Source organism: Haemaphysalis longicornis, unplaced genomic scaffold (assembly GCF_048455015.1).
Source record: "Haemaphysalis longicornis isolate Haplotype H1 unplaced genomic scaffold, Haemaphysalis longicornis Haplotype H1 scaffold_9, whole genome shotgun sequence".
Lineage (NCBI taxonomy): Eukaryota > Metazoa > Arthropoda > Arachnida > Ixodida > Ixodidae > Haemaphysalis > Haemaphysalis longicornis.
This window is the reverse complement of record NW_027526460.1, coordinates 155,341,895-155,369,799: the sequence shown is the minus strand read 5'-3', so window position 1 is coordinate 155,369,799 and position 27,905 is coordinate 155,341,895. Positions and strand designations below refer to the sequence as shown.

Sequence of the window (27,905 nt, the reverse complement as noted above, 5' to 3'; positions counted from 1 at the left end):
AGCTGTCCAACCGACAGTCATAGTAAGCTTGTAGGCAGCAGTACACAGCGCAGCAGGCAGACATCACAGATATGGCACTTGCCCTGAAGAAGTTACCGTATGTGGCGTTATGCACTTTGCTCCTGAGAGCCGTGGTGACCAAATGTGGCGATGCGGATGTCTTAAAGGTAGAAGTAGATCTGTTGTATTCAATACTTCTGTTTTCTTGACGAAAAGCGTTTGCAATTTTTCTACTTGTCCTTTCCCCCTTGGTGCCTAGTGAGCGTAGTTAGCGGCAAAAAATATTCCGTCTGCAGCAAACTCTAAGATCAAATTAAGGCAGCTATGTTTCTTCTAGGGCTGAATTTTCGCATTTACGTTTTCGGCGTAAACTGGACATCTGGATGTTGTAATGAAAAGTGCACGCTGTGCCTGCATCAATAACATAGCGTTGATTTCAGTTTAGTGGACTGGGTTTACACAGGTAACTCGAGGCATTTAAAAAAGATAGTAACTTCTTTGTTGCTCAGTTTATTCGAATATGAGATTCGGGAAGAATACGCTTACGGCTTCGGAGCTAAGTTATTTATAATTTTATTTTGTTTATTTACAATATACTGAGGACACTAGGTCCAAGCAGGGTGGGCGATACAAGTGAGCACAGTTCAACAGCAATACACCACTTTATGACAGCACATTTGTTGTGGCTAGGTCATTCCACTCACTGATAGTGCGTGGAAAAAAAGAAAACTTGAAAAGATTAGTTCGTGCAAAGTAAGGAGTAAGCGCGTGGGGTTGGCGGTGCCGGGTAGCTCTTGTTGTCAAGGGCGATACAAACAGTGAAGGGTCGAGTGCTAGTTTGTTACCTACGAGTAGGGAAAGAAAGTCGTCTGAATTGCTGTCTTCGAATTTTGAGTAAAGGTAGGTCGGTAATTTTCACTAGTTCGGAGGGTGAATCAGTTCGGGAAAATTTGTTATGCATAAACCGCACAGCTTTTCTTTGAATTCGTTCAAGGTTATGAATGTTAACTTCAGTATACGGATCCCAAACGGTGCATGCGTATTTGAGCTTGGGTCTTATTAATGCTACGTAAGCTAAAAGTTTAACGCTAGGCGGGGCACTTTTAAGTTTGTGTTTTAGATAACAAAGCTTTCGGAAGGCAGAAGAGCAAACGTTGTTGATGTGAAGGTTCCAGGACAAGTTATTTGTTAGTGTCACGGCTAAATACTTATAGTTATTCACCTCTTCCAGCGGCAATGAACCTAGTTTGTACACATGCTTGAGTGTTGTTTTTTTACGAGTGACAGGACGATACACACACTTGTTAGCATTAAGAATCATGCCCCATTCATCACACCATTTCAGAATGTTTCCTAGGCTATTGTTCAGGTCGTCTTGATCAGTTGCCGAATTAACATTTTTATACAGGATACAATCATCCGCGAAGAGTCGAATCTGGACACCAGGGTTAACTACATCTACAATGTCATTGATATACAATAGAAAAAGCATGGAACCTAATACACTTCCCTGTGGTACTCCAGAAGTGACTGGAAGACAGCCCGGGTGCTGCCCGCCCACATCAACAAATTATTTGCGATTGGTCAAGTAAGGTGAAATCCAGGAGACAAAAATTTCAGGAATACCAGTTTTCCTAAGTTTTAAAATTAGTTTATTGTGAGGCACCTTGTCAAAGGCTTTGCAAAAATCTAAAAAAATGACATCAACTTGGCCTTTTTTATCTAAAGCGGAAGCAAGCGAGTGGATAATCGTAATTAGTTGCGTAACGGTGGAGTAGCCCTTTCTGAACCCGTGCTGAAATTTTGTTAAGATTGGGTGTTCTTCTAAATATTCATTTATGCAGTGGCATATAATATGTTCTATCACTTTGCAGCACGACGAAGTTAAGGAAAGTGGGCGGTAATTTTCTATCGATAGACGGTCTCCCTTTTTAAATATAGGCACCACGCGGGCCATCCTCCAGTCTTCCGGTAATTGGGCTGATCGCAAGGAAGCACGAAAAACAGCAACTAAAAATTTCGCGAGAATTTCAGCATAGCGACGAAGGAACACAGTTGGGATAATATCTGGGCCACAGGAAGTTTTGGTTTTCAAATTGAGCAGCAAAGAAAAAACACCAGTGTAGGAAATAAAATCTACATTATATGAATTGGATATTGCATCGTTAGACACACATGTAGCGGCAGAAGAAAAAACAGCGTGGAAGTGTTTGTTGAAGTGCTGAGCAATGTCTCTCTGATCAGCAACGGTTGTACCATCGGTGATTATTTGGGACACAGGTCTCTTTTTCTCGATTATATAGTTCCAAAACTTGCTAGGATCGCCCTTGATAAAGCTTGGCAGTGAAGTATTAAAGTAGTAATTTCTGGCGCTTTCTATCATGTTTTGAAGGTTGTTCTGTAGGTTTCTAATCAGTCCTGTAGAAGACCGCTTCTTTTTTAGTCTTTTGATTTTGCGGTTCAAGTGAATTATGTCACGCGTCATCCAAGGCGTGTGTTTCCAAACCTTTTTGCGTTTCTCGGGAATAAATTTAGCTATGCAGTAATGACAAATTGTCTTGTTATGATCGTATGATCGTAGTTATGATCGTAGTGGGCAGTGTGACGTCATAGGAAAACACAGTTCCATGTTTTCCTATTGGTAATGTACATAGACAACTAGCCACAAACATTTTTCAGAAGACACGAAAATTGTCCAGATTGCATTGGTGTTGTTGCTGTAAATTCTGGGTATTTCAGTTGCTTGTTTATCGCAGTGCTAGCGAAATCCGCATGCCCATTTATGCGTTCTAGAAATGGTATTATTGCTGGTTTCAATGAATGGTTTTGTTTTCACACTAGACCACAAATATGGGAAACCCGTAAACTGCTTTTACATGACACGCCAGAACGTCAAGTGTGAACCTCATGCCGGAACTTTTCATTTCCACACGTATCCTTTATTCACGAATACCCTTGACTTTGCTTTTAGGAGTGAAATTTTCATTGATATTGTTTTTTTTTTTTGGGGGGGGGATTGGAACATCGGTGTAAGTTTTAGCCGTCAGTGATGATGTAGGTGACATATATAATGCTGGAATTGCGGCAAAGGTGGTAATAAATGGTTTTTTACTCAATCATTAGTGTCAGCGTGTCGACCCGCGCCATTTCAAGGCCGGTTTTGTGTGGTTGCTTGACAATCTTGCCGTGGTTGTGAGGGAGGGCGTAGAACCATTCCCCCTAATAAGGGTGTTTCTATACGTCCATGCACCAGAGGAAATTGGGAGATTTTAGAGAACTAGAATGTGAAAGAGATGGCACTGCCGCCCACAGCGTACAGGCGCGACACTGGTTTTAACTCCTTCTTTTGCCCGCAGTGCAGGTAAGCCTCAAGGGCATAGCGATGGAGATGACTGACGAGTGATCCCCATTGTTACAGACCTCGGTATATGTCGATCTGTAGTATGTGACCAAAGGTCATTAAATCGTCTTTAGGTACTGGCCAGAAATATTATGTTCTGTCTAATATTAGCAGTTCCTGCACCATTGTTTGCTTTGTTTCAGTAATTCGTAGCAAAAATCAACGAGTTTATTCCACACTTTTTTCAGGGTGTTACTGAAAGTTTTGCACTCTATCCATTTTATTTTCCAAGCTATAATAGCAATCCTTGTCTACAATTCTTCATCCACGGTAAACATAATGGTCGAATGGTCCTAAAAACGACCGACGGAAGGCCTACACAAATTTCTTTTTCTCAAAGGAAGAAAAGTCATCTGTGACTGGGAACAATAGCAATGACTAGGAATCACTACGAACCATGTTTATCAGAGATCTCCTTCAGCAAAACGGACTAATTGAGCTGAAAACAATTCTGGACCCACTTCGCGCTGGGTTGCATTCATATTAGGGTCCCCATTATTGCAAGACTAGCACTAACAACCTGTATTGCCTTAGACCGACTGTTTGAACTGGAAAAGGTGAACTTAACAAAAGTGTGGTGGCCTTCCGCATAGAGACGTGTTTGCAACATATGATCTCTACTACGGAGACATTTGAGCATAGTCTTTTCCCAAGTAGCATTTATGAGAGTGGCTAGGCAAGATGCCGTTATTGCGTGAGAGTATGGCTAACAAGGGCGCTTGCCCAAGCCTCTCATTCTTAGTAACCGAAAAAAACCCGAAAAAGGGAAAAGAATGGTTATGTTCATTGGACGAGAGTCCTTCACCAAAAAACAATACCAGTTTACGAACTGCGTCATTACTGTACATAGTGCTGACGTGCTGCGTACCAGCATGTCGCACTTGCCTTAGAAGTTTCATCGGTGCGGTGTATTTGACGATAGATCCGCAACCGTCTAAACCAACAGCAGATTTAAAGGGTCCGTGCAACCCTTTTTGAACTGTTTTTGAAGTCCTAAATGCTTGGAGAACGTAGTCAACCAACACACTGAGTACTTAGATTAGAAGTTCGCAAAGTTCCGCAGCCAAAAATTACTAATCTTGGCTCATTATAGAACTTCAAAATTTGACCCAGAAACTGTCTCTTTCCCCGTATTGGCGTGGTCGATCGCCGGAATTACGTCAATTACAGTGGTGTAGCTCTGTCGCCAGCTTTCATTCAGTTGCGGCAATGAAAGCAATCGGTAGCAACTTTGAAAAGAAAGCCAAAAATTGGCCGCGTATCTGCTCCTTTCGTTGCGAATGTCGTGAAAAGACGACAGTCTGTGTAGACATTTGCCAAGGAAATGGCTCCTTTTGCTTTCCCGCTCCTCTCTCGTGCTGTTCCTTTAAAGTCGCGCTCATCCCTACGTAAACACACCATGAGTTTGATCGAGGCGATCTGAGTTGACCGCGTTGCACGGCTACACGCCGGGTTTCTCAATGCCAACTCTGCAGTACAGCGGTGACGCGCGTGAATCGTGGCAGCCGACATCAAGATTCATAGAGCCGCGTGGACGTGCCCCAGGTTCGTTCAAAGGAGAACGTGGAACGTAGCTAGTGGAACAACCGATTAAGCACTGGCCAATCCCTCATTGTGGGTGCCTGCCAAGATCTTTGAGTACATCATCATCATCATGTTTTGTTGCTGTGGTGGCGTGATTTTTCTTATTCTGCAGTAGATGTAGAATATCATTTGCTATCGAAAACCCAAGCATCCGTGAATGTTTTAATAAAGGAACCCTGCAAATAACCTTGTGTACTAATTTCGTGTCTTATATTTGCATGATGTATTATTGCTGTTCAACAAAGTTTACAAATATGAACATATAAACCGGGCTTAGACGTTTACCTTTGGCTGAAAGCATATAAGACTATCGCGCAATATCCACTTTGCTTTGGTCGGGAGGCTGAATCAAGTCACAGACAGACATACAGAGAGACCAAAATTTCTGGGTTCAAGTAGCCCAAGAAAGACTATCGTCATTAAAAATCAAAGCTGGATTGGGAGGGGTATCAGCTACGACGAGAAAACCCCGCAGTGCCGCTTTGTGCCGGCGATAACTATAGCTTTAGTATATAACTATAGCGATAACTATATAGGACGAGAGTCCCTCACCAAAAAACAATACCAGTTTATGAACTGCGTCGTTACTGTACATAGTGCTGATCTGATTTGTTCTAACTAAATGTCGCTCCGACGCTCTCAGCAGCAAAAAAAATATCTAATGGAGAGAAATCTTTACTTTGTCGTGTTGAGTGAAGGCTCGCGCTGGCAGTTGCCCGAAGGCACTCAGTGTCATTCACATAGTCAAGACCGTAGCTCATTCCTACTTTTTTGAGTTAGGCCCTCTGGCTATTCTTTCAAAACACCGCTGGTAAGCCTCTAATTTGTCGCGTTTTTCAGCCAATAGTGCAGTCCATTTCTTGGACCAACCTTTAGGGCTCATAGTGATACTGAATATCATGTACAGTCCACCACGATAACTGCACCCTGTGAGGACAATTCGGCAAGCTTTCTTTTTGTTCGAATAAGTTCTACTCTAGTTTGGTTTCTCTGGGTTCTTCCTAGCTGCTCATTTATGCACATGCGTCGCAGCCTCCCTGCGAATCCTAGCGCTTCTTTTGGGCACAGAGATTTTGAACCATTATTGATTTTCAAATGTTGGCAGGTGATCAACAATGATGAGTCCTGCATGCTCGCCAAAATTATCACGTCAATGAACCGGGCATAACTGATGCAGAGAAAAACACTTAATATGCGCGGACGGAAATTTACACTATCGGACGCAAAACTGTTAACGGCGCGCTTCGCTGAAATGTCACCGATAAAATGAAGGGAAATTTTCCGGGATGGTGTGCTTGCCACTACATCCCGCTTGAGTTATACGTCGCCGCTGACTTTCTGGTTGTGACTGTTGCGGTGCTGATGCCACTCATTCCAGGTAAGGTGTTGTCGTACAAGAACAGTGGTAGCTACCACGATCGAAGAGTACGTAGCCCCCAGATATCTCGAAAGCGCAGAGAGTGAAAGTCTAATTGGCCCAGGCCAGGAGACCGGATGGTTTTCGTTCCGTGGTTTTATACCTTCTCGAACCGCTGACGTTGCGTTGCAGCGGGATCTCAATGTATGAATGCTGCCTGCTGCTTGTAGCTTTGCCTCAGGCGTCGTCAGGACACGACCTTAGTGCACAGAAGCTCGATCTTCTTGCAGGAGTGTGGCCTCACCCACCTCGGTGGATCATGGGGTAAGGCGTTGTGCAGCTGAGCCCAAGGACACAAGTTTGTTTCCCGGCCGCGGCGGCCGCATTTATGATGGAGGCGAAAAGAAAAAACTGCTGTGTTCTAGATTTCAGCGTACGTTAATTTCCAGCGGTTCAAAATTATCCGGAGCTCCACACTACGGCGCCAATCATCCCCTGTTGAGCGGAGGCTCGTTAATTCTCATAGTCACTCAGCCTTATCCTCCTCTTCTCCTCCATGTGCACTCCTGATCCAACTATCAATCACCCTCTTCGAATAACTCTGCTACAGGAAGTTTCGGTCTTGCATGGATTCTGTGTAAACAATGAAGCCTTTAAAGTTTGATCTTAGTACGGTTTCTTTTGCAAAAAATATCAAGATAAAACATGGACTGCATCCCACCCTGCGAAATGGGATGTCCAGGGCACCTGTTGTAAACCACTACACATGATGAGGGGAGAGTGAATGAAATGTTTGTTTTCTCGGCCCGCTGGTCGCATGTATTCAGCTTCTCTGGCGGCAAATGCTGGGTCGTCATGCATGCTCTGGGCGTCTTGGGCGAGAACTGCGGGATCCTGCCTAGCCTGATACGTTCGCTTGCGGTCGAATGACGTCAATTCCCCTACTTTTTTTAGGGCAGATGAAAACCTAACCTGCCCCGCACGGGGCACCTTGAGTATTCATGGTGACGGTACTGGCGATACCGCGGACCCCGAGCCCCCAAACATAAGCTGGATCCAACCGTGGCGAAGTGTTTATAGGTGGAGGGTTAGAAACCACGAACGGTGGCCGTCGGAGCCCAGGTCAAGCTCCGGCGGATGGGCTCTCTGTCTGTTCACCAGGCAGGGAGCTCCGGGACCTCTCAAGCTATTAGGATAAGGTTTGAGACGAAAGTACCCCCGTCCCCTACTTTTTTCCAATGCTATATAGATAAATCAAAACCCACCCGTAAACCCGATCGGTCCCTGAAAAGGGGCCGCACCGATGTTACGTACCCACCCCTTCCAACTCTCACTCTCCCGAAACCTGATAACTATCCCCGATTCTTTATTATCAAATCCTTTGAAAAAGACAAACCAGTTGCCTCAATGTCCGTTTTTCTGACTACAAAATTCATAGAAGGAATAATCGCTAAACACTACAAAGCCAAAAAGCAAAGAACTGGAGAGTTGCTGGTAGAAGTCACCACCCAGCAACAGGCCACAAGTCTCCTGAGCCAGACCCGTATTGCCGATCTTGGCATCAAGGTCACGCCCCACCGCAGCCTCAACAGCTCGCAGGGCGTGATCTCAGAGTCAGATCTGGCAAACGAGACGGAAGCCGATCTTCTAGAAGGCCTGAGAAATCAGGGTGTGACGGCAGTCAGGCGGATATCCATAAGACGAGATAATAAGGAAATACCTACCAGGCACATCATTCTCACATTCGACCGTTCAACTCTTCCAGACCATATCAATGCAGGATTCATCCGGTGCTCTGTCCGAGCGTACATCCCGAATCCGCGGCGCTGTTACAAGTGCCAGCGGTTCGGGCATGATACCAACTCGTGTCGCGGCCAACTAACCTGCGCCAAGTGCGCGCAACAAGGTCATAACTCTGATAATTGTCCTTCTAATCAATTGCTTTGTGTGAATTGCCAAGGACCTCACGGCGCGTATTCGCGAGCCTGCGAGACATTCAAAATTGAAAAGAAAATCATCAACGTCAAATTCACGGAAAACATCACCTTCCCAGAGGCGCGAAAGAGGTTCGCCTCTTTCCCCCTGGGGTGGTATGCCCACGCAGCTCCCCGGGGGGCGGAGCGGCGTCTAGTTTCGGCGGGGACCCTGTACCGCGAATGGACCTGGTCCCGCCCCCGCCCCCCACCGGGTTGCCTCCGGCGGCCCAACCCGCTACCACACCGCCTGCTCAGTCAGCAGTGGCTGTGGTGGCAACTCAGTCAGTTGGGGGCGCTGCTGCCTCCATTTCTCCTCCACCTGCCCAAAGCTCAAGTGAGGGTACGGAGGAGATGGAGATGGGGGAGCCCCCGGCAGCTCCCGCCCCTGCCGCACCACCTGTGCCACTTCTGGCAGTGCCGATGGCATCGGTGGTGGCGGTTGCAGAAAACAGAAACCACCAGGGTGCCAGGTCCAAGGAGCCCAATCCGTTGGGCACTCCGAGGATGTCCAGCCAAGACATGGACGTTGTACCCTACCTGTCTGCATTGCAGCGGAAGGAACGGGTACCATCGTCCAAGACATCCGATAAGCCAAAAAAACCAAGAGTCACAGCCCCGAAAGACGATACATAAACACACACTCTCACACATTTCCAGTCGCTATTGCAAATAATGGGAAGGGAAAATATTGTACAATGGAACTGTAGAGGCCTCATCAAAAATCTTGACGATGTATATGAGTTACTGCACACCAAGAAACCAAGTATAATGTGTCTGCAGGAAACTCATCTGAGCAGCAAAAACACAAACTTCCTGAATAAGTATATAGTATTTAGAAAAGACAGAGATGGATGCACACACTCCTCGGGCGGTGTGGCTATTGTCGCTCAAAAATGCATTGCATGTAATACCATCCCCTTAAACACTGTCCTTGAAGCTGTTGCGATTCGCTCAATAATATTTAATAGATTGATAACAGTGTGCTCCCTTTACATACCGCCTGACTTCCAGCTCTCGAGCTCAGATTTCGAAGGGCTGGTAGATCAGTTGCCTGAACCTTACATCTTGATAGGCGACCTGAATGCACATAATTCTCTTTGGGGCTCTTCCCGCACCGATGCCCGGGGTCGCCTCATTGAGAAATTCCTAACATCGTCGGGAGCATGCCATTTCAACGAGAAACAGCCAACATATTATAATATAGGACACAACACCTACTCACACCTTGACCTGACTATAGGATCGGCAGTACTTCTTCCGTCTCTAGAATGGGACGTGGACACGAATCCATACGGTAGTGACCACGTCCCTACTTCATTAACATACATTGACAAAGGCCCTACGAGTTCACCTTCCCATGATAGATTCAATGAAGCAAAAGCAAACTGGAATACATGTACAGAAATCTCCAAACTACACTACACATCTATAACACACCTACGCGTACATGAAGCCGCCCAACTCCTCACGGCCCACATCCTCGACGCCGCCGAAAAGTCTATTCCCCACGCCTCTGGTGCCCCGCGCAACCAGAGGAGGCCGTGGTGGAATGAGGACTGTAGGCGGGCGCGAGAGGCCCAGAACAAGGCGTGGGGTATCCTGCGCCGGTACCCCACGTCGGGAAACCTTTTATTGTTCAAAAGGGCTAAGGCGATGGGAAAACGTGTGCGCCGTGAGGCAAAACGAGAGAGTTGGCGCTCATTCGTAACATCCATAAACTCTTACACTGACTCTCGCAAAGTCTGGACACGAATACGCAAACTAAAAGGACAACAGACACACAGCCTGCCCCTGGTTAGTCCAACAGGGGACAAACTGGAAGACCAGGCTAACACACTCGCACAACACTTCCAACACGTGTCCAGTTCAGCACACTACACTAGCACTTTCATGAAACACAAACAATTGGCTGAAAAGAAGTATTTACTTGATAATGATAAGTCAACCTCCTCTTATAACTCGGAGTTTTCACTTCATGAGCTGAGGACCGCTCTGAGCACTTGTAAGCCCTCAGCTCCAGGCCCAGACAACATCACATATACAATGATACAGCACCTACACTCAGACACTCTTCTAACACTCCTCCACCTATATAACAAGATTTGGCTTTCGGGACACATTCCTCGCTCTTGGAGGGAGGCCATAGTAGTGGCTTTCCTAAAAGAAGGGAAGGACTCTTCCTCTCCTTCCAGTTACCGGCCCATTGCTTTGACAAGCTACCTGTGCAAGCTCCTCGAGAAGATGATAAACCGTAGGCTCGGGTACTTTCTTGAGTACAATAGTCTTCTCGAGAGCTGCCAGGCAGGCTTCCGGGCAGGGCGATCCACAAACGATCAAATAATTGCACTGGAATCTTACATTAGGATGCCTTATACACAGACAGTACTGCATGACCGTATTTTTTGATATCGAGAAAGCTTATGATACGGCATGGCGTTATGGCATTCTTGCAGACCTAAAATCCTATGGTGTGACAGGTAACATGCTGAATACTCTTTCAAGTTACCTGTCTGAACGAACATTTCGTGTCAGGGTCGGTTCGGCACTTTCAAACGTTCACGTGCAGGAGAATGGCGTGCCTCAAGGTGGCGTATTGAGCTGCACCTTGTTTATAGTTAAGATGAACTCTCTCCGAAAGGCACTGCCGCCAACCATATCCTGCTTGATGTATGTAGATGACGTTCAAATATCTTTCAAATCATGTAACATATCCATTTGTGAACGTCAGGTCCAGCTTGGGGTAAATAAACTTTCTCGCTGGGCAGATGAAAATGGATTTAAACTTAATCCTTCTAAAAGTACCTGCGTTGTATTCTCAAAAAGGCGGGGCATCCTGCCCGATCCCGACGTAAAACTCTTTGGTGACTCGATTCCAGTAAAAAGAGAACTCAAGTTTTTGGGTGTGGTGTTTGACGAGAAACTCACATTCATACCCCACATAAAACGACTCAAACAAAAATGCCTAAAAACAATGAATATTCTAAAAGTCCTGTCTCACCAATCGTACGGTGCAGACAAACAACTCCTGCTTCGACTTTATGCCGCGTTTGTAGGGTCACGGTTGGACTACCTAAGCGTTGTGTATGGGCCAGCCACAAAAAGAGCACTTAAAATGCTCGACCCAGTGCTTCACTTGGGGCTTCGCCTGTCTTGTGGGGCGTTCCGTACGAGTCCTGTCCACAGTCTTTATGCAGAGTGCGACAAATGGTGCTTAGCGTACCAGCGAACTTATGTTGACCTCCTATATGCCTCCAAAATCTCATCAATGAATAACCATCCCTTTAAACCGGTTTTTAAGGATACGTCCACAACTAAACTCTTTTTAAACCGCCCATCCATTGCTGTTCCTTTCTCGCAGAGAGTGTGGGACGAGGTGACTATTCTTGACGTCTCCCTCTTAGACACATTCAAATCATCTCACACTGATCTTGTAGCACCATGGCATCTTCGTCCTGTGGCATGTGACTTGTCTTTCGTACAATACAATAAGAACAGGACACCAAGAAGTGGGATTTTGCAGCATTTTATGCATCTGCAGAATAAATACAGGGCTGCAGAGTTTTTCAGCGATGCATCTAAAACGTTCACTGCAGTGTCTTGTGCTGCGCATGGTCCCAATTTCGAAGCATGTAGGACAATGAATGTAAAGACAAGTATTTTTACGGCAGAAGCATATGGCATATTTCTGGTTGTAAGTCACATAGTTGAACATCATATTCCTACATCCATCATTTATACAGACTCGCTGAGCGTCGTCCGTGCATTATCATCCGGAAAGTCATAAAAAAACCATGTCATTAATCTTGTCTTCAAAACAATTATGGTAGCTTATTTCTCAAACCTTGGGGTGACGGTGTGTTGGGTGCCAGGCCACTCTGGCATTGGCGGTAATGAAGTGGCGGATGAAATAGCCGCCAATTCTGCACTCCGAAACACAGTAGACATGCCAACACTACCTTACACAGACCTCAAGCCACACATTAGACAACAACTCCGTAAAACTTGGCAAGCAGACTGGAACAAACAGACAGACAACAAACTACACGTAATAAAACCACACTTGGGACAATACACTACTGACTCACACAACAGGCACATTGAAGTTACCTTAGCTAGGTTACGGATAGGCCATACGCATGCAACGCAGTCGCACCTGCTCACGGGATCTCCAAGACCCCTGTGTAGCAGGTGGGGGGAGGGCCTATCCGTGATACACATCCTCATTGAATGGAAGGCACTCGACACTACACGACGCAAACACTTCAGAGAACTCTACAGACAACATATTCCCCTACATCCATCGCTGTTTCTGGGTGACGATGCCATGGTTTCCGTGAAACGTGTGTTTGAGTACTTGTCAGACGTGAAGTTTTTAAACCTCATTTCCTATCACGCATAATCAAATCTGGCCCTATACACCAGCCATCACCATTGCCGTTAGTTGATTTTATTGTTATTTTGGCTTTAGTAGCCGCTATTTTCTTTTAGATACTTTTGTTTGGCGCTCTTTGCCCCAGCTGGCCTTGCGCCAAAAAACTATAACCATCATCATCGAAAACCTAACCTTTATCAGAACACGTGGGGTGAAGGGTTACCATTGTTCACCGGCACCTTATCATACAACATTAGGTTCGAATGCTTGCTTTGTGGTTTTTTTACACGAATACGGAGCTCTATGCAGCATGCCTGATGAGCCTGACGCATGCGCTCCGCGGGTTTGGCAGGAGCTGCTGGGTCCTGCTTGGGGTTTTTGTTTACGCCTCGGAATTCTCCGACCAACGAGAAACTAACAAGTTTCTTTGTAAAACTGGATAGCTTCTAAACGGTGTGCCTCTGCCCATGGGGTATTAGAAAAGTGAAGCCGGCTTCCGCGCCTGCTCGAGTGTGAGCCCAATGGACATATACGTATGAGCCCCCCATACTGCGCCATTTTAAAGGTGATAGTCATTCTGGGGCAACAAAACGCAAAAAGCATTGGTGCGGCTTGTTTTACTGGCACAAGGACGGAGAAACGGTGGTGCTAGGGGTCGACCGAGCTTCTTCATCGTCGGATCGGCTATCACTGCGGGGAGCGACCGAACTCCACTGGCCGAGGTAGAGCAGTTTGGCGTGGCTCCTGGAGAGCAGTGGTGCGCATGCGCGAGGAGCAGTGACTTACGCTTTGCCTAGAACGTTGTTCGCTTCCCGGCGTATCTCACACACCCCACGCGCCCAGCGTCTTCGCCGACCTCAGCTCCGCACGGGGCAGCCCGGTCTACTTGATGATCATGCGAGGGGTGGCCGGGTATGGAACCGATGGCTCGTGCGTCGCAGCAACACTGCGTGTGCCTGTGGAAGCAGCTTAGCTCTGGGGCGATTCTGAACGCTGCGCCTGAGCCGCTTGAGAAATATACATGTGTCGCATAGTGCGTATACCGTGTATGTGTCATTGAAGCAGCAGTAAGCATGATATTAAAGCTAATCTTAGACAAGCAGGAAGGTTAAGAATAACCAGCTCACGCTACGTATATACTGGCACAGCCGAGATACGCCACTGCTAGATTTTCTAAATTCTGGCTTAACTTGGCGTCACCTGTCAATTCTTCGCCTAGCCTAGCAAGTACATCGCTAAACCTAAAAAAACTGATCAAAGCCTAGCGAAACATAAAAAAACTCAGCAGAACCAGAAGAAGCTAGGTTGATTCTCATTTCCGCGGTTTCTCCAGCCTTGCAAGTCTAGTTAAAGCGGTGCTATTTTTTATATTTTTATTTTGTAGCCCTACTTCTGCTGCAGGTGCTGCTTATAACTTAATTCGCACCTCTGGATAAGAATGTGCTGTTGTCCAACTCGGCACTGTGCTGTAAAACGTATTGAAGCGCGAAGGCGCTTGAAGAATAATAGCGAGAAAACACTGGCACCGCTTGTCCCTTGTGCTCTGTTTGTCTACCTTTCACCTACCTTCGTCATGTAACAAGTTTAACATCCACTTCTTTGCATTCGCTTCATAGACTGCAATGCACAAAGGCGGAACTCTGTAAATAAAGGCCAAGTAATAACCTGCGTGTGGCCCAGTGAGAAGTGGTGTGTGTATTTAAAGGATCGAACACTGCCACCTCGAACTCATCATCAAGGGTTTGTGGCATTTGCCTTCGCCGAGGGCACAGGGTGGCGCCAGTATCGTTCTCTATGCTGGTCGCAAGGACTTCTCCAGTTGTACTCTAGAATTCTGAATCAAAAAGCGCTGGCAGCAAGTGCGTAAGTGCACTGCTATGCTCCCCATTTGCTGAATGGAAAGGATTTACTTGGGCACCTCAGAGATACGGCTTATATGAGGCTATATTTGTTGCGAATCTAATTTGTCTCGTTAGGTTCACTTCGATGATCGAATGAACGCGTTTACTCGAAATTCTTGGGTTCATGAAAAAAAGTCCTGGTGAAAATTTCCGGGCTTTTGAACCATTTAAAAATGACTGCAACCATGAAAGCTGCGAAAAAGGAAGACGTTTTTTGGCTACCCGTTGGGAGCCCCGCTCCCAAAGAAATGATAGTGTGTAGAAATCAAGGCCATCATTTTAAGCCAACGAGTATACTATCGCAATATAAAAAAAAAATCAAGGCCCTCATTTCACTGTGAACAGCGCTCCAGTTCGGGACACAAAACGTCTTTGGTTTCCTAAAGTTTCATGGTCGGAGTCAGTTTTTAATTATTGTCTGGCGGTTTCCCGATTAGGCGGGTTGCAGTCCAGCTCTTGGTGTTCGAGCTTGTAAATGACCGTTGTAATGACCTTTGCAGTTCTCATACGTATGTTCTTTACAGACAATAGAAAAATTCCCAAACTTGACGGCCCTACACTCAACAACTGCTGATTTGCTGGGCACCAATCTCGAGTGCGCGACTCTACAATTGACGCACTTCGACGCACAAGACGAAACAGCAGCCTACACCTGGTACTTGAAAACCGACAATAGCGCCGCCCCGTATGTACATAACTTGCAAAGTTGTGTCAGGCTTTGAAGGAGGTAGCAGGCCCGTGATGTGCCTTCACGTAGAGCTTAAAACGTTTCCGCAGATGTGGGAAGCTGGGTACCATTTATTTCGACGCGAATTCTCTATAGTAAGCACAGCAGTGCCATTTATTCGGGCGTAAATAATTTCCGTTGTCTGCTTTCCCTGTAAAACCTATTTCTTTGTGACGTTACTTCAATAAGTTTGGACAAAGTTTCACTGATACAGCCGTTACTTTCCGTCTAGTTATTTTTTTGCTGTCGCGATGCTAATCTTTTATTCACTGGTACCAAAATCGGGCAATCAATATGGGAAACATGGGAACACTATGCCCAAACAATGTATAACAAAGGAGCCACACCAAGTTTCGCATGTTAGATCATAGCGCAAGAGTTAATATTTTGTCTAGCTGCTGTTTTGTATGTTTAATTTACCAGTGTTTACTGTATTTCAAGGACTTTTGCACCGATTGAAGAAAAAGATTTCTCTCTTATTGAGTTGAGATAAATGGCTTTGTATGTGCTAAAAAGCAGAAACCCAGGGAAAACCTTTACGCCTAAACGCATCACTTTTCCGGCGAACAAATCATATCTCCGATTTCCAGACAACAATAAAGTACAAGCATGTAATATGCATTCATCTAGGATGATGTGGAAGCCAGAAAACAAAATTCAAAGTTGAGAAAATGTTTTTGTATCGGGTGCTTTTTGGATCTCTTTGTATTTGGGGCTTTGTAATTAATTTCACTTATGCTATCAGTATTTTGCAATCACGAAGTGCTGTAGCGGCACTTTTATTCTCCGATGCAAGCAGTGCGTGAATTAGTTGTGAAGCTCTACTATGTTGCACAAGGGGAGAACTCTGTGAGTAAATGCGAAGCTTTACCCTGCGTGTGGCCCAGCGAGAAGTGGCATGTATATTTATGGCATCCCCCACTGCCACAACAAACTCATCATCCGGAATTCGTAACATTTCTCTTCGTCATAGGCGCAGGGCGGTGCAACTTTTATTATCAACCACTGTAGCGCAACTAAAAAATATGAAGAACGCAAAAAAATAACGCAGTTTATAAAACTGAATGCTACAAGAGACTACAGCGTTCAGTAATCTACATATCCTTTTTATTAGGCACAATCAACAGGTCAATATAATTGAATTTTAGTTCAAACTGCAATAACGCACGCTTCAGTACCATGATCTTCTTTATTACAGAACCTTTGTTGACCAGATAAGGGCTGGCGATTCCCCTTACGAGGTTAAGGTCGTGAGCACTCCTGGTGAGCACAAAATAATATATCTTTATAGCCACACAATCGAGAGAATTCAGGATCAAATTATATTATATGATGCACCCAAAGCTGACATCGTTGGCTGTTGTTGCACGGTCACATTCATTCACTAGAAATTCACTTCCTTCGAATTATTTAGCGCCTCGTACTCCGACACGTCGAAGGCAAAAAAGTATAATCGGACGCTTTAGAGCTATCATCGTCATATACGACGCAGCAGTACTGGCAGAAGCAGCACTAGCAGCAGTTGTACCAGCTGCTACCCACAAGCCTTCTTTTCGTGTGTTTTTTGTTTGTATAATGCGTCAACGTCGAGTGTGCGATGGATGCGATGCTACCTAGAGGTTGTTCTAATTGGCGTCTTGATGTGAAAGCCTTGCGCAGATTATCAGTACCAGTAGGTGCCTCCAAAAAGACGGGCGTCAAGTTCGCTGGAGTAGCAGTGGCTGCGAATGCCCAGGTGCCTGCGTTCTACACATGTTTTATTTTAGCAGGTTGATATACACATCATTCCTTTGGCAGTAAGCATACATTATACTACATACATGCGCTCGCTGTGTCCACTTAGCACCATGTTGCCGCTTGGTTTGTCCTGTTCGATCTTGCTTGAATCCCTCAGAAAAGATCCGTGCTTGCTTACCAAATCTAGTAGATATGCGGCGAACTGAAATATACATGGGGAAAACATTTTTATTACTGTTCTGGAAATCCAAAATACAAGGTGTGTTGCTACAGGACAACACAGTCAAACAGGATTTTTCTTGGTGGACCGAGCTTCCGAATTTCCACTTTTGTTCGCGTTATATTGATAAATATTTTTCATAGTCAAAATATTGTATTTTCTGCCCTGTCAGCTTTGCCTTGTCCATGACGCTATAGGGTGTGCTATTGTGAACCCATGTATGCATGGGTACGGTCTTCATCAGCACACGTCTGTGTCGAATTATTTTACCGAAAATCCGGCGTCTAAATAGTGAAAGTGCTAAATAAATATTTTAATGTGACCGTGGATTTTCGACAAGTAGTCACGAGAGGAAGTCAGTATTTGAATGCTTAAAAACACTTTTGTGGACGTATGGTCCCAACTTGGTCAACGGATGTTTTTTGTCTCCGTTAAGTCAAGTTGTTCTCAAGGGAAGCACCGCAAGTAGCTGAATGGAGCGAGCTTTGGAGACACCCGTCTCCCGCCCGACCATGCGCAGTAAACTTCAGCATTCACAGCAGAAACAGCAGGTGTTGAGAAAGAAAGAATTATTCTTCAAATAAAACTAAAATGCGTTTTTGACAATTGAGCCGCAGGAAATTTTGCAGGACGCTGAAGGGATTTGCAGACGCTGAAAGGATGAGAACAAGACATATCCCTACTTTCAGCGAACATACGCAGATACCTTCGAATAGATATCATGCGTCTAATTACTGAGAGGTTTTCATAAGTGACCGATATTTTTTGTTTTTCGGAAAACTTATCTCGGTGCAGTGGTTTCGTTTTTGTAAAAATAGCCATGCAACATGTCCCTTACCTATATTTGCCCACACGTATCAAACATCTACATTTAATATCAAAGGCGTTTAAGAGATTTAGCGATTAATAAAGCTGAAACGTGTAAATACTTCCGAGCTTTTTGTTCGTCGGACGGCTTAAAGAGAGCGTTATGCAATATCACCTAAAGATAGAGGGCTGGGTATAATAACACGCCTCGCAGACGTCACGACACGTCCCCCGACTTACGTTGAAGGCAACAAAAATCAAGGCGAAGATCCTCTTCGCGCGCACAACTTGCGTAGGAGAAACTGCGCAAATTTGCATTCGAACCGTTCGGTGGCTCCCCTCAGAAAAAAAAATTCATCACTAGATCTGCTGTTACTATATATACCTTTGTTTGTTAAAGTGCCCTGTAAGGTTAAGAAAGCGCCACTTCAGTACCTCACTCGCCCACATAGCTTAGACGGTCAGGCTTTAGTAAATTTACGTGGCCTGCGAACTTGTCGAATTTTCTTCACAGCATAAGTAGGTACGTTTATCGTTCCAGCACGTGAAAGCAGTTGTTCAGGCGTCATTAAAATGTGTCACGGCCAATCTAAACGTTCCGTTGCAAGCGACTCCTCACCCTCTGAAATTTTTTAGATGCCCTTGGCATTTATGAAAACCCGAATTACGATTTCTCCATCTTTTTTTCTCATGGCTTATCTTGTAATCAAAACAGATTGGTGTAGTTCTCTTGGGTTGTTTCAGTAATTTCTACCGTGTGGCATCACATGATGTGATCAACCTATTTTTGTCACGTTCAGTCTACACGAAATGTATTTCAAGTGTATTTTGTGCGGAATTCCGCCAACGGTGCATATATGAGTTATTTTGCCATGGATATTATTTACCAATAATTGGAAAGCGTCCACATCCTACGTATTTCAGATCCAGAGACAGTTTGGACAGCAACTTTACCTTTCACGGACGAAAAAACCTGCTTCATACTGAAACGCGAAGATAAGACTTACGGTAAGAAGCTTGTACTAATATATACTGCCCTATATACGCCTGTTCGCCAGACACGCGTTGATGTGCAGAACTAGGTTTGGAAATCGCGCCTCTTCTGTGAGCTAACATTTATTAAAAAAAGCAACGGCAAAAAAGTTCAAAAGTGTTCACTTAGGTATGTCCACTAAATGCCAGCCGCGTATTGGGAATGAGGAAGGTACTAATCATACATAAATATTTCTGAGAAAAACATTACGCACATTTGTGATTTGTCATCCCCACACGGCGTAAGATATAGACGTCGCCAATGGCGAATTACTATTTTGAAAAAGGGTGTTAAAACTCATGAGATCCTATTCTGGGCGATTAAACATTTATTGCCTCCTAAGTGGACAAAACGAGTCGCAGGGAGATGTGTTACTTGAAGTTGTTTTAAATAACGAATCTTTCTCTATTGGCTAGTTCAAGTGGGCTTTGTCTTTACCCCCTTACATTAAACCTTACTTGAGTAAAAATTCCGCGACAAACTTTGTAATAAAATTTCAGGGTAAAAACATTTCTGACACTATGGCAGCATGCAAAAGACAAAAAAATAACTGACCCACAAGCACCGTTGGGGCGAAATAAAAGCAAAAAATTAACGCCTGGGTGCAATCAGGATGGCATATGACGGAACAATGAAATGGAACATTTTAAATGTTATTTGTTATTCTGAAGAATTGTATAGTCCTTCAGGCGGGAGAGGCGTAGGAACGGAACTCAGGAAAAAAATAGTGCATTGGATTTACAGCCTTGCAATTTTGAAAGGTAAGAGGGAAGCACAGAAGAAGAAAAAAACGTCTGCGATTACTGTACACCTTCATGCGAAAGTTGGGCGCAGCGCGAACTCCAGTCTTGTCGGTCACGGCACATAGCTGCTGCTCTCAAGAAGTGATCGCCGGATGAGCGAACGCACGACGGCGTCCGCTGCTCTGTCGTTGTGTCGCACCGCTTCACCGCCGCCGAGCATGTTGTTGTAAATCGTTTTTCAACCTCCCGCACAAATGTGAGCGATGGTGAGCCGCTAAGCCGGTGGCACAAAATGTGTCTCTAGAGGTGATCGCTATATGCGTCTCGTGAAGTGACCACGAACTGCGTCTTGGGAAGAGAAAGCGTCATCGTCAAACGAACGACGACACGCGCTAATGTGGCATCATCCCGCGACGTGTCTCCAACCCCCACCTTGTCTCTTGCGTGCTCGGTATACCTCCACCCCCTCACACTTTCGCCACACTTTCCTTCGTTTTTCTTCTGTATTTGATGCTTTCTTCGTTCGCTCGGTTACAAGGCCGCGAGGACTCCAAACCACTGTAGCGGACGCAAGGGCGCTACGACCAAAACGCAAGCGTGAAAGCAAAAGTTGTCTGTTCAGAGTTTGAATGGAAGGGAAACTTTCCCACAGTTGTTGGTGCAGACTGCTGCTCGTGCTTTGTAACGAATGAGTCGACGGGTCGACTCGGAGGAGAACGCACCGTGTTCTGGGAAGCGGGTGCGGTGAAAGTGCCGGTCTGGGCCGTTCCCTTGAGCTTTGGTCAGTTGAAGATGCGATCCCAGTACGCGTTGGCTATCCCCGACTCCGCCGAGACCAGTGGTCACCTGAAACAGGAACTTCGGCTTTGTTTCACTCATAGTGGGCTCGTACCTGCTCATTTTGAAAATTCCATCAGCCGCTGTCGTTTCCATGTAGCCATGATTCGTTTTCTTCTTTTTTGTGGCTGTCTGTAGTCAGCACTCTTCAGACTGGAATGCTGTAGTCAGCATTCACAGTCACCGTAACTCTTTTCACTCTTGATAAAAACACATTGCCCGCAGCCACCCTTGTCTTTTAGGGGCAAAGCCCCTTATGGGCTGGGACTGATGGGGTCTCCTGTTGTGATACACAGACCTTTACAAAGAGCAATGTAGATGGTGCTCGGAACAAGCTAACGTGCAGCACATCGTAGGGGCCTGTCCACAGAAACCACACTACACATCGCAGGCAATAGTGATACGGACTCTAAAGCAATGGGTGGCCGTGTTGCTCAGCTCGAACCAAGAGACTCAACGCAGCCATGTCCAACTGGCCAGAGATGCCGGTAGGGCTCACGGGCTACCTTCCAGCTATCAGACGGGGAAGTAAAGTAGAACGCTCCTTTAAATACCCTTCCGTGCCACAGTTTGGGCAAAATAAAGTTTTTAATTATCATTGTCGTTCTAATCGTAGTCTCATGTAGTCGCGGCACTAAAACACCGAAAGACGTGCTTACGCCTCGCGCTAGAACGTAACGCGTGCTAAAAAAACAAGGACACCAGTTTACGCCTCGCGCGTGCGCGCTTCGTAACGCGTACTAAAAACACGCCGGGACACTTTATTACGCCTCGGGCTAAAGAGCTTCGTGCTTCAAAGACAAGAGACTGTTACAGCAAAGCTTTATACCTCTACAACCAACGGTTTCATCTCCGTTGGCAAAAACTCCAGCTGCCAAGAGAACACTTATACACTGCATGCTTCGCTCTTTCCGAGGTTGCACGTTAGTGCAGATTGCCCGGGATTTTTTCTAGACCGCTCTGCCGGTAGCCACTCTGTCACCCTGGAGTTCCACCGGTTGTCATTTAGCCTAACTACGTGTCCAGCGCAAGTCTATTTTTAAATATATTTTACCGAGAACACTCCTCCGAACAAGTTTTTTGGAGCGAAATACTTCGTTATATTTTTCTTCACACAGTCAATACCACAATTTTATTACCCGACGGGGTGATGATTCGTTTTGAAATCTGAAAACGTTTCGCGCGGAATGACACCCTGGTCCTTTGCCTCAAATATTCCACCATGGTATCTCTGTGAACCATCGCGATATATGCAATGGATTCCAGCTGTTTTGTAGTTTGGAAATGTCTTGCCTCTATATAATATGTGATCAAGCGTTCTTTCAAAATTTCGCCAGACAGATCGACAAATAATTTCGCAGATTGATCAATCAAGCACATTTATCGAATTTAAAATCCAGCAAGGTTTTTTGAGTACGCTTCAAAGAACCAGTACGGATACTAAGCGCAGGGAAAGAGTGGAGGGCACAATGGATAGGGTGGAGGGCACACTTAGGCGGCCGTACATAAACCCATTGGAAATGTCGATGGATTCTTGTTGTGCACAGATGTGCCAAACTTTGGTGATCACGAAACCGTGAAACATTTCCAGTTCGTAAAGGAATACCATTTTACTAGAACTTTTTACTGGAAGTTTCTAATCACCCCTCTGTCGCAATTCTTGACGGAAGCGGCGGTTGCTTTCATTTAAATGTGATTCCCCGCAAAGATAACGTACTGTGAGGTGAGATGCAAGGCAGTTTAGAACTGGAATATTCAATGTTTGGCAGGAACAACAAGTAATGGTATTGTAACAGGAAAAGCAGTTTACAATATGATCTTTCTTAATAGAGTTTAAAGGGAGTTAAAGTTGGCGTAAACTGATGGAAGAAAAATTGCGGGTATTATTTTATCCATTTGTTTACTTTATTACAAGGAACGTCGAGCTGATTACGTGGATTTTCTGCCCTAGAAAAGTGGAAGCCACTTGTTTGATTGCCTACTGAGGACACATTTTCCTTGGATATTGTTTATATAGCACAGTTTTAAAAAGGAAGAGCTAACTCCAGATTGTAACGTGCGAGCTACAAACCCATTGCAAATATCTAAACAAGGTTTCCAAGTATAGCCCTGTTGCATGGTTGTGCATTAGCACTGTCGGTGATAAATTTGATACTAGAAACAGTTGAGGGAAAGCGCAAGTACGGCCATTAAACACACATTTTGTACTCCTGAATCGGCAAACTGGATAGGCCATTTTCACTTCATGTAGTATTGCGGGGTTTTCATTGTTTCATCAGACACAGGTAACTTAACTACACGTTGAATACATGGTTGTGACGTGGCTGGAAGAGGGATTCGCTGTGGCGCCATTTCCTGCTCCTGTATCCACCAAAACGAAAGGCAGGGAAAACAGCGTTTTGATCAACATCCGCAACTGTTCTGAGGCACAACTGCAGCTGTGGCATCAGGTGAAAGGTGCCGGAATCTGCAAAAACATGAAAACACCGTGTGTGCTTCGCTCTGTTTGTCTGCAGGATAAAGATGCCAAATTTTTTATGAACTGCAAAAATATCTTTAGAGGTGGTCAAATTTTCTCTTGTTGAAGAATTCTTAAATTTCTGACAGATTTAATTTGCCGTCCATGTAGATAATCAAGAATTATTGAGATTTTCACTCGAGGTGCTTAATGAGGAATGCCATTTTTTATCAGGGTTCCCTCTCTTTCCACAGCCGATCATAGCTCTAATTAAACTAATATTGAGGTCATCTGTATAGTATGGGGTATTTATACAGAATGTATCAAGTCGCTCCGCTTTTTATTAAAAGTAACTTGACTTCATCTCAAATTACTGCTTGGCTCATTTACTCGGAGATCAAGACAGGCTATTTAATGTTCAGAGGTCCTTCATTTCATTGGGTGAGACGGCATTGTCTTCCGAAAAATGCGTGCAAACTTCTCGTTATTTGTTTTCTCAATTTTTAGGATATCATTTTTCCTGATTGCGAGTCTTGTCGAGTTTTCACTTAAGAGGTGAAATGTCTGCTAAAAAGGGTGACAAAGTATACATAGCGAAAATGCACATCCTTCATTGGGCAAAACGTTCGATTTTAGTTTCAGGCTCAGGGTGCTCGCCAGCCGTCAAATAGTGACCAGCCTGAGGGCGGCGCGTTGTTGCTCGATTGGTGAAGTTGTTGTTACGGTGTAATGTACACATGTACACTACCCTATCGCATATTTCTTGAAGGTGGCGGGTTGAATAACTTGATATACTTTTGTGAGCTTCCAATACAATGGTGTTTCATTACCAAGTAAAAGACTAAAGGTCCTTGTTGCAGGACTAAGCTTGTCCATGACAGCAAATATATTCACAAACGACGTATTTATGCTCTAAGGAATTGACAAACAACCCACTCTAAGCCTTTCTGGAACTAGTTTATTGCGTTGCATATTATGCAGTCGTAGAGTTTCCTAACAGGAACAGGACGGACGCTACCACACCATGGTACGACGAAAAGCGCCCCCCCCCCCCCCCCCCCGTTTATACACTCAAATGGGTTCAGCTGAGAGGATTGAAAAGAAGGTACGTCAAAAACACGATTGACGAGGTGGCAATGCAGGCGAGCTCAACAAACAACAGGCACTTGTAAAGTACCGGTTGAGCGTACACTTACACCTATTAGCTCAACAACATCTGCGAGGACTACAGTTTTTTTAAAACGAAAGCTTTTCTAGTGGGACGGATGGCTTTCTGTCAAAAGCTGATGCATTTCGCCATAGACAGGTTGGTTGAACGAATAGCTTTGATAACATCTGTGGACACACGGCCCGCGCGTGTAAAACCGGTTTCTTGACAATCGCGAGAAAGAACGGTTTCAGATCAGACAATACGCGCATGGAACACGAAGAAGTACAATATATACCTTTACATGATAAACTCCGTATCGGTACCCATTTAGATCGTTAGTAGACGTGTTTACTTAATACAGAAAAACTTGTCTGAAGGTTTTGTTATTTGCGATTTGGATCTTCGAAGGCTTGACGATCGATTGGCGGCGCTTTCAGCGACGGTTAGACGAACGTATGACAGACGTTTCGACATCTTTTCGGCATAGGTTTGATGTTAGAAACCGTTTTCGCTTCCCTCAACATTTTTTTTCGAAGGGTGGTAAAGTTTTTAACTTAGCACACAGGCCAAACATGATGCTGTTTGTTTTGTAGGATTCTGGATGCGGTGAAAAAGGATTATAAGCGGCGTCTTTATGTTGTTATCGTCTGAGGTATAGATTGTTCAGGTTGGCCTAAATGATCAACATCGACCTGTCCCAAGAGTCACAATACACAGATGGAAAGGCTGCGACAGCGCAGCCTTTTTTCTTCTAGGTCGTCGTCATTTGGAAGCGCGGCTCACGTGCTGAGGATGCCGATGCTCCCGACTCACGCCTGTCTCAGCTGTTCCCCTGATTTCCCCCCCCCCCCTAACCCCGTCCGCTCGTACGCATTGAATATGCAGCCAGTGCAGAGCGGCAAGACAAGAAGAAATGAAAATAACAACAACGATGGGCCGATGCTGCCGGACAAGAAAAAATTGGCTCCAATCTACGCTGTGAAGGGGGTTGGAAAGCAAAGCTGTAAACGACACCCGCAACAATTGTCCATGCGACGTCACTTGAATTCAAACACGTGGCTCTACAAAGAGTGAAACCAGACATTCTGCCTCCAGTTACCTAGGATTTCCAGGGGCGGCGTCCCAAACGCAGAAACGTAGGCCACGGCCGGGCTACAGTGGCGGACGCCGCCGCTTAGCCCGGACGTGCGTCGGCAGAAAGAAAACGGTGAGGAGCGTCATTCAAAGGGTCAGACAGCGGAACCTAGCCATCCCGATATGGTCGCTCGGGGCTACATCAATTCGCGACACAAGGGCGGACACCGAAACAATTCAGCATGTGAGATTAGTGATTCCAGTTTATAATAAATTAAACTAGTTAGTTTAGTAAGTTTAAAAATTGCGTGAAAGCTGAGGAAATTTTAAAAAATCTATTTATCAGAACCAAATGTTCTTTTGCCCTTTGAATTACCTTTTAAAACGCAACCGAACTGGTATTCACCCATTTAGAAAACGGAGTCTTGTTTGTGGCAGGCAGTGCGCATAAGGTAGTTATTTATGTTTAAGGGCCAGTTGCCTTATGTGGTCGCTACATTTTGTTTTCGTGCCCTGCAAAGGAATCTTTAACGTATCTTTGCCGTACGCCCACTTAATTCCGTCGTGACCTGGTTTCTAAGGAGGTGCCAGCGAACAATTTTATCAAGCCGTGCGAAGAAAGCGCGCAATGAACGCGAAGCTGCCGCTAAACAGGCCCAAAACAACCGTCGCTAAAGCAGACGACAAAGCCGGGTCGTGCCCATGTGCCCGCCGGCGTGAGCGCGCTGCGAACGCGAGGTAAATTCGTCGCGACATCTACACTGTGCTCCATGAGTGAAAACCACCCGTCCCTCCGCAGCTTCGTTGGGAGTTCCTTGTACCGCAAGGCACGAAACGTTGGCTGGTAGAGGTAAAAAGCTTTGGTTTTAAAGTGCGACAGGCTAACAATGGTGAAGTCCAATTCTGTGCAAACGTTACCACAATTACGCCCAGGGTTCAAAGCACTGCTAGCAAGGTGTTCGAGATGGTCTAGCAGCGCCGCGTCGTAAATATTCAACGGCGGGGTAAGTCGTGCGTATCGGGCCGAGGCCAAATTTTGGGAGGAATAGAAATGAGATGCTAACTCATTTCTGAAGGAGCACCAATTGATTTTAAATAGCAGTTTGTATAAAACAGCCACTCATATTTACCTGTTACACCGCTTAAATAACTCTGCATAAGGATACGCAGTTCTGTGATAGGCACTAAAGGTATACAAGTGGTGTCCAGAGAGTTTTGATGAGGCACGAATATAGCCGGTTTCTATAAGCGCATTCCTGTTCGAAAAGCCCATATTTTGAGGGCAGACAAGATTTCCGTAGCGTTTAATGGAAGCGTGTAAGGAGTAATTTTGCAAGAAATGGATGCTTACGGAATTGACGCAGTCCTCTTAAGCCCGTTATACATGGGGCGAATTTCGCCTGTGAATTCACAGTTGCGGCGCCGCCCGTGCGGCGAAACGATTTATTTTCCTATTTTCACTGCTGCGACATGTTGCCAAAATGCTACGCGGCGTTCACAAGAGAAGTTAGACACTTCCAAATATTTGAAAATTGGCCACACCAACGAGTATAGATCGTTTTTGTGCAAGAGCGGCGCCACAGCTGCGAATTCGCAAGCGAAATTCGCCCCATGTAGAAGGGGCTTTAGAGGCCATATGCGGGTTGAGTTATATGGAAGTCCACATTAGCCTAAAAGCTACCGATTCTTTAGGAGAGATTTGGCTTGGCCAGAAACCTGAATTTGGGGAACAAAAAAAAAAGGAATTGCTTTGACGAACCCCATATATCTGCACTGTAAATTTGTTTCGTAAGTACAGCTAAAGTTGTTAAAAATAAAAAACGTATATCAGTAAATAGCAAGGTCTACTCGAAATGCTTAACTGCTCAAAGGAGACGACTCAAAAGCCAGTTCCGCTGTAATCTCTATTTAGGAATACTGACTACACATACCCAAATATACTATCAGCATCGAAACAGGCCTTTTAATCATGTTTATGTTGCGTTTTATTTTTTCAGCGTGCATTCTCTGGGTCAGCACTGATTCTGTCGATAACGTGTCGGAGCAATGCATTCAAGAAAACGAGAAGATCTGTGGAGAAGGAGTAGTGCTTTACGACAAGGACACATGTGGCGGTAACACCGACAATTGAGAATCATCGGTGTTCTCTTCCCCATCTGGCCAAGAAAGTCCCATGCCCCCGAGTTTCTCCGCCTCGGAACCCGTCTTGGACAGTGAGATAACTTATTGCTGCCTCATCCGACAAAGAAAGTCCCATGCCCCCGAGTTTCTCTGCCTGAAAAACCCGTCTTCGAGAGTGAGAGAACTTATTGCTGTCAAACACAGCCACGAATGCATTTCCTACAAATTACAGGTATAATAGTTTGTAAAGAGTCCCTGTGTAATCCAAATGGCAACCTCGTGGAATACTTGCAGGAAGTGATGGGTTTCGACTTCTTTGCAGTAGACATTACATGTTATCGTTTTTCAGCGGTTTTCATTAAATAAACGCCTATAACCTGGTGATAATTACAACTAATTCGGCACTTT

The 27,905-nt window shown here is 45.2% G+C and overlaps 1 protein-coding gene across 1 annotated transcript; it reads left to right on the top strand.

Moving 5' to 3' along the window:
* Positions 1–27,894, top strand: LOC144152084 (uncharacterized). The gene is made up of 5 exons (XM_077683291.1): positions 1–167; positions 15,115–15,275; positions 16,516–16,580; positions 19,006–19,089; positions 27,374–27,894. The coding sequence occupies exons 1-5, from the start codon at positions 72–74 to the stop codon at positions 27,505–27,507; spliced, it is 540 nt and encodes a 179-aa protein (XP_077539417.1). The 5' UTR covers positions 1–71; the 3' UTR covers positions 27,508–27,894.
* Positions 27,895–27,905: the final 11 nt, after the last annotated feature.

Excerpts from the sequence above, each read along its gene's own strand:
- LOC144152084 (XM_077683291.1), top strand. The coding sequence starts at position 72 with ATGGCACTTGCCCTGAAGAAGTTACCGTATGTGGCGTTATGCACTTTG. Across the intron at positions 168-15,114 it reads GCGATGCGGATGTCTTAAAG|ACAATAGAAAAATTCCCAAA; the intron begins GTAGAAGTAGAT and ends TGTTCTTTACAG. Across the intron at positions 16,581-19,005 it reads TAAGGTCGTGAGCACTCCTG|ATCCAGAGACAGTTTGGACA; the intron begins GTGAGCACAAAA and ends TACGTATTTCAG.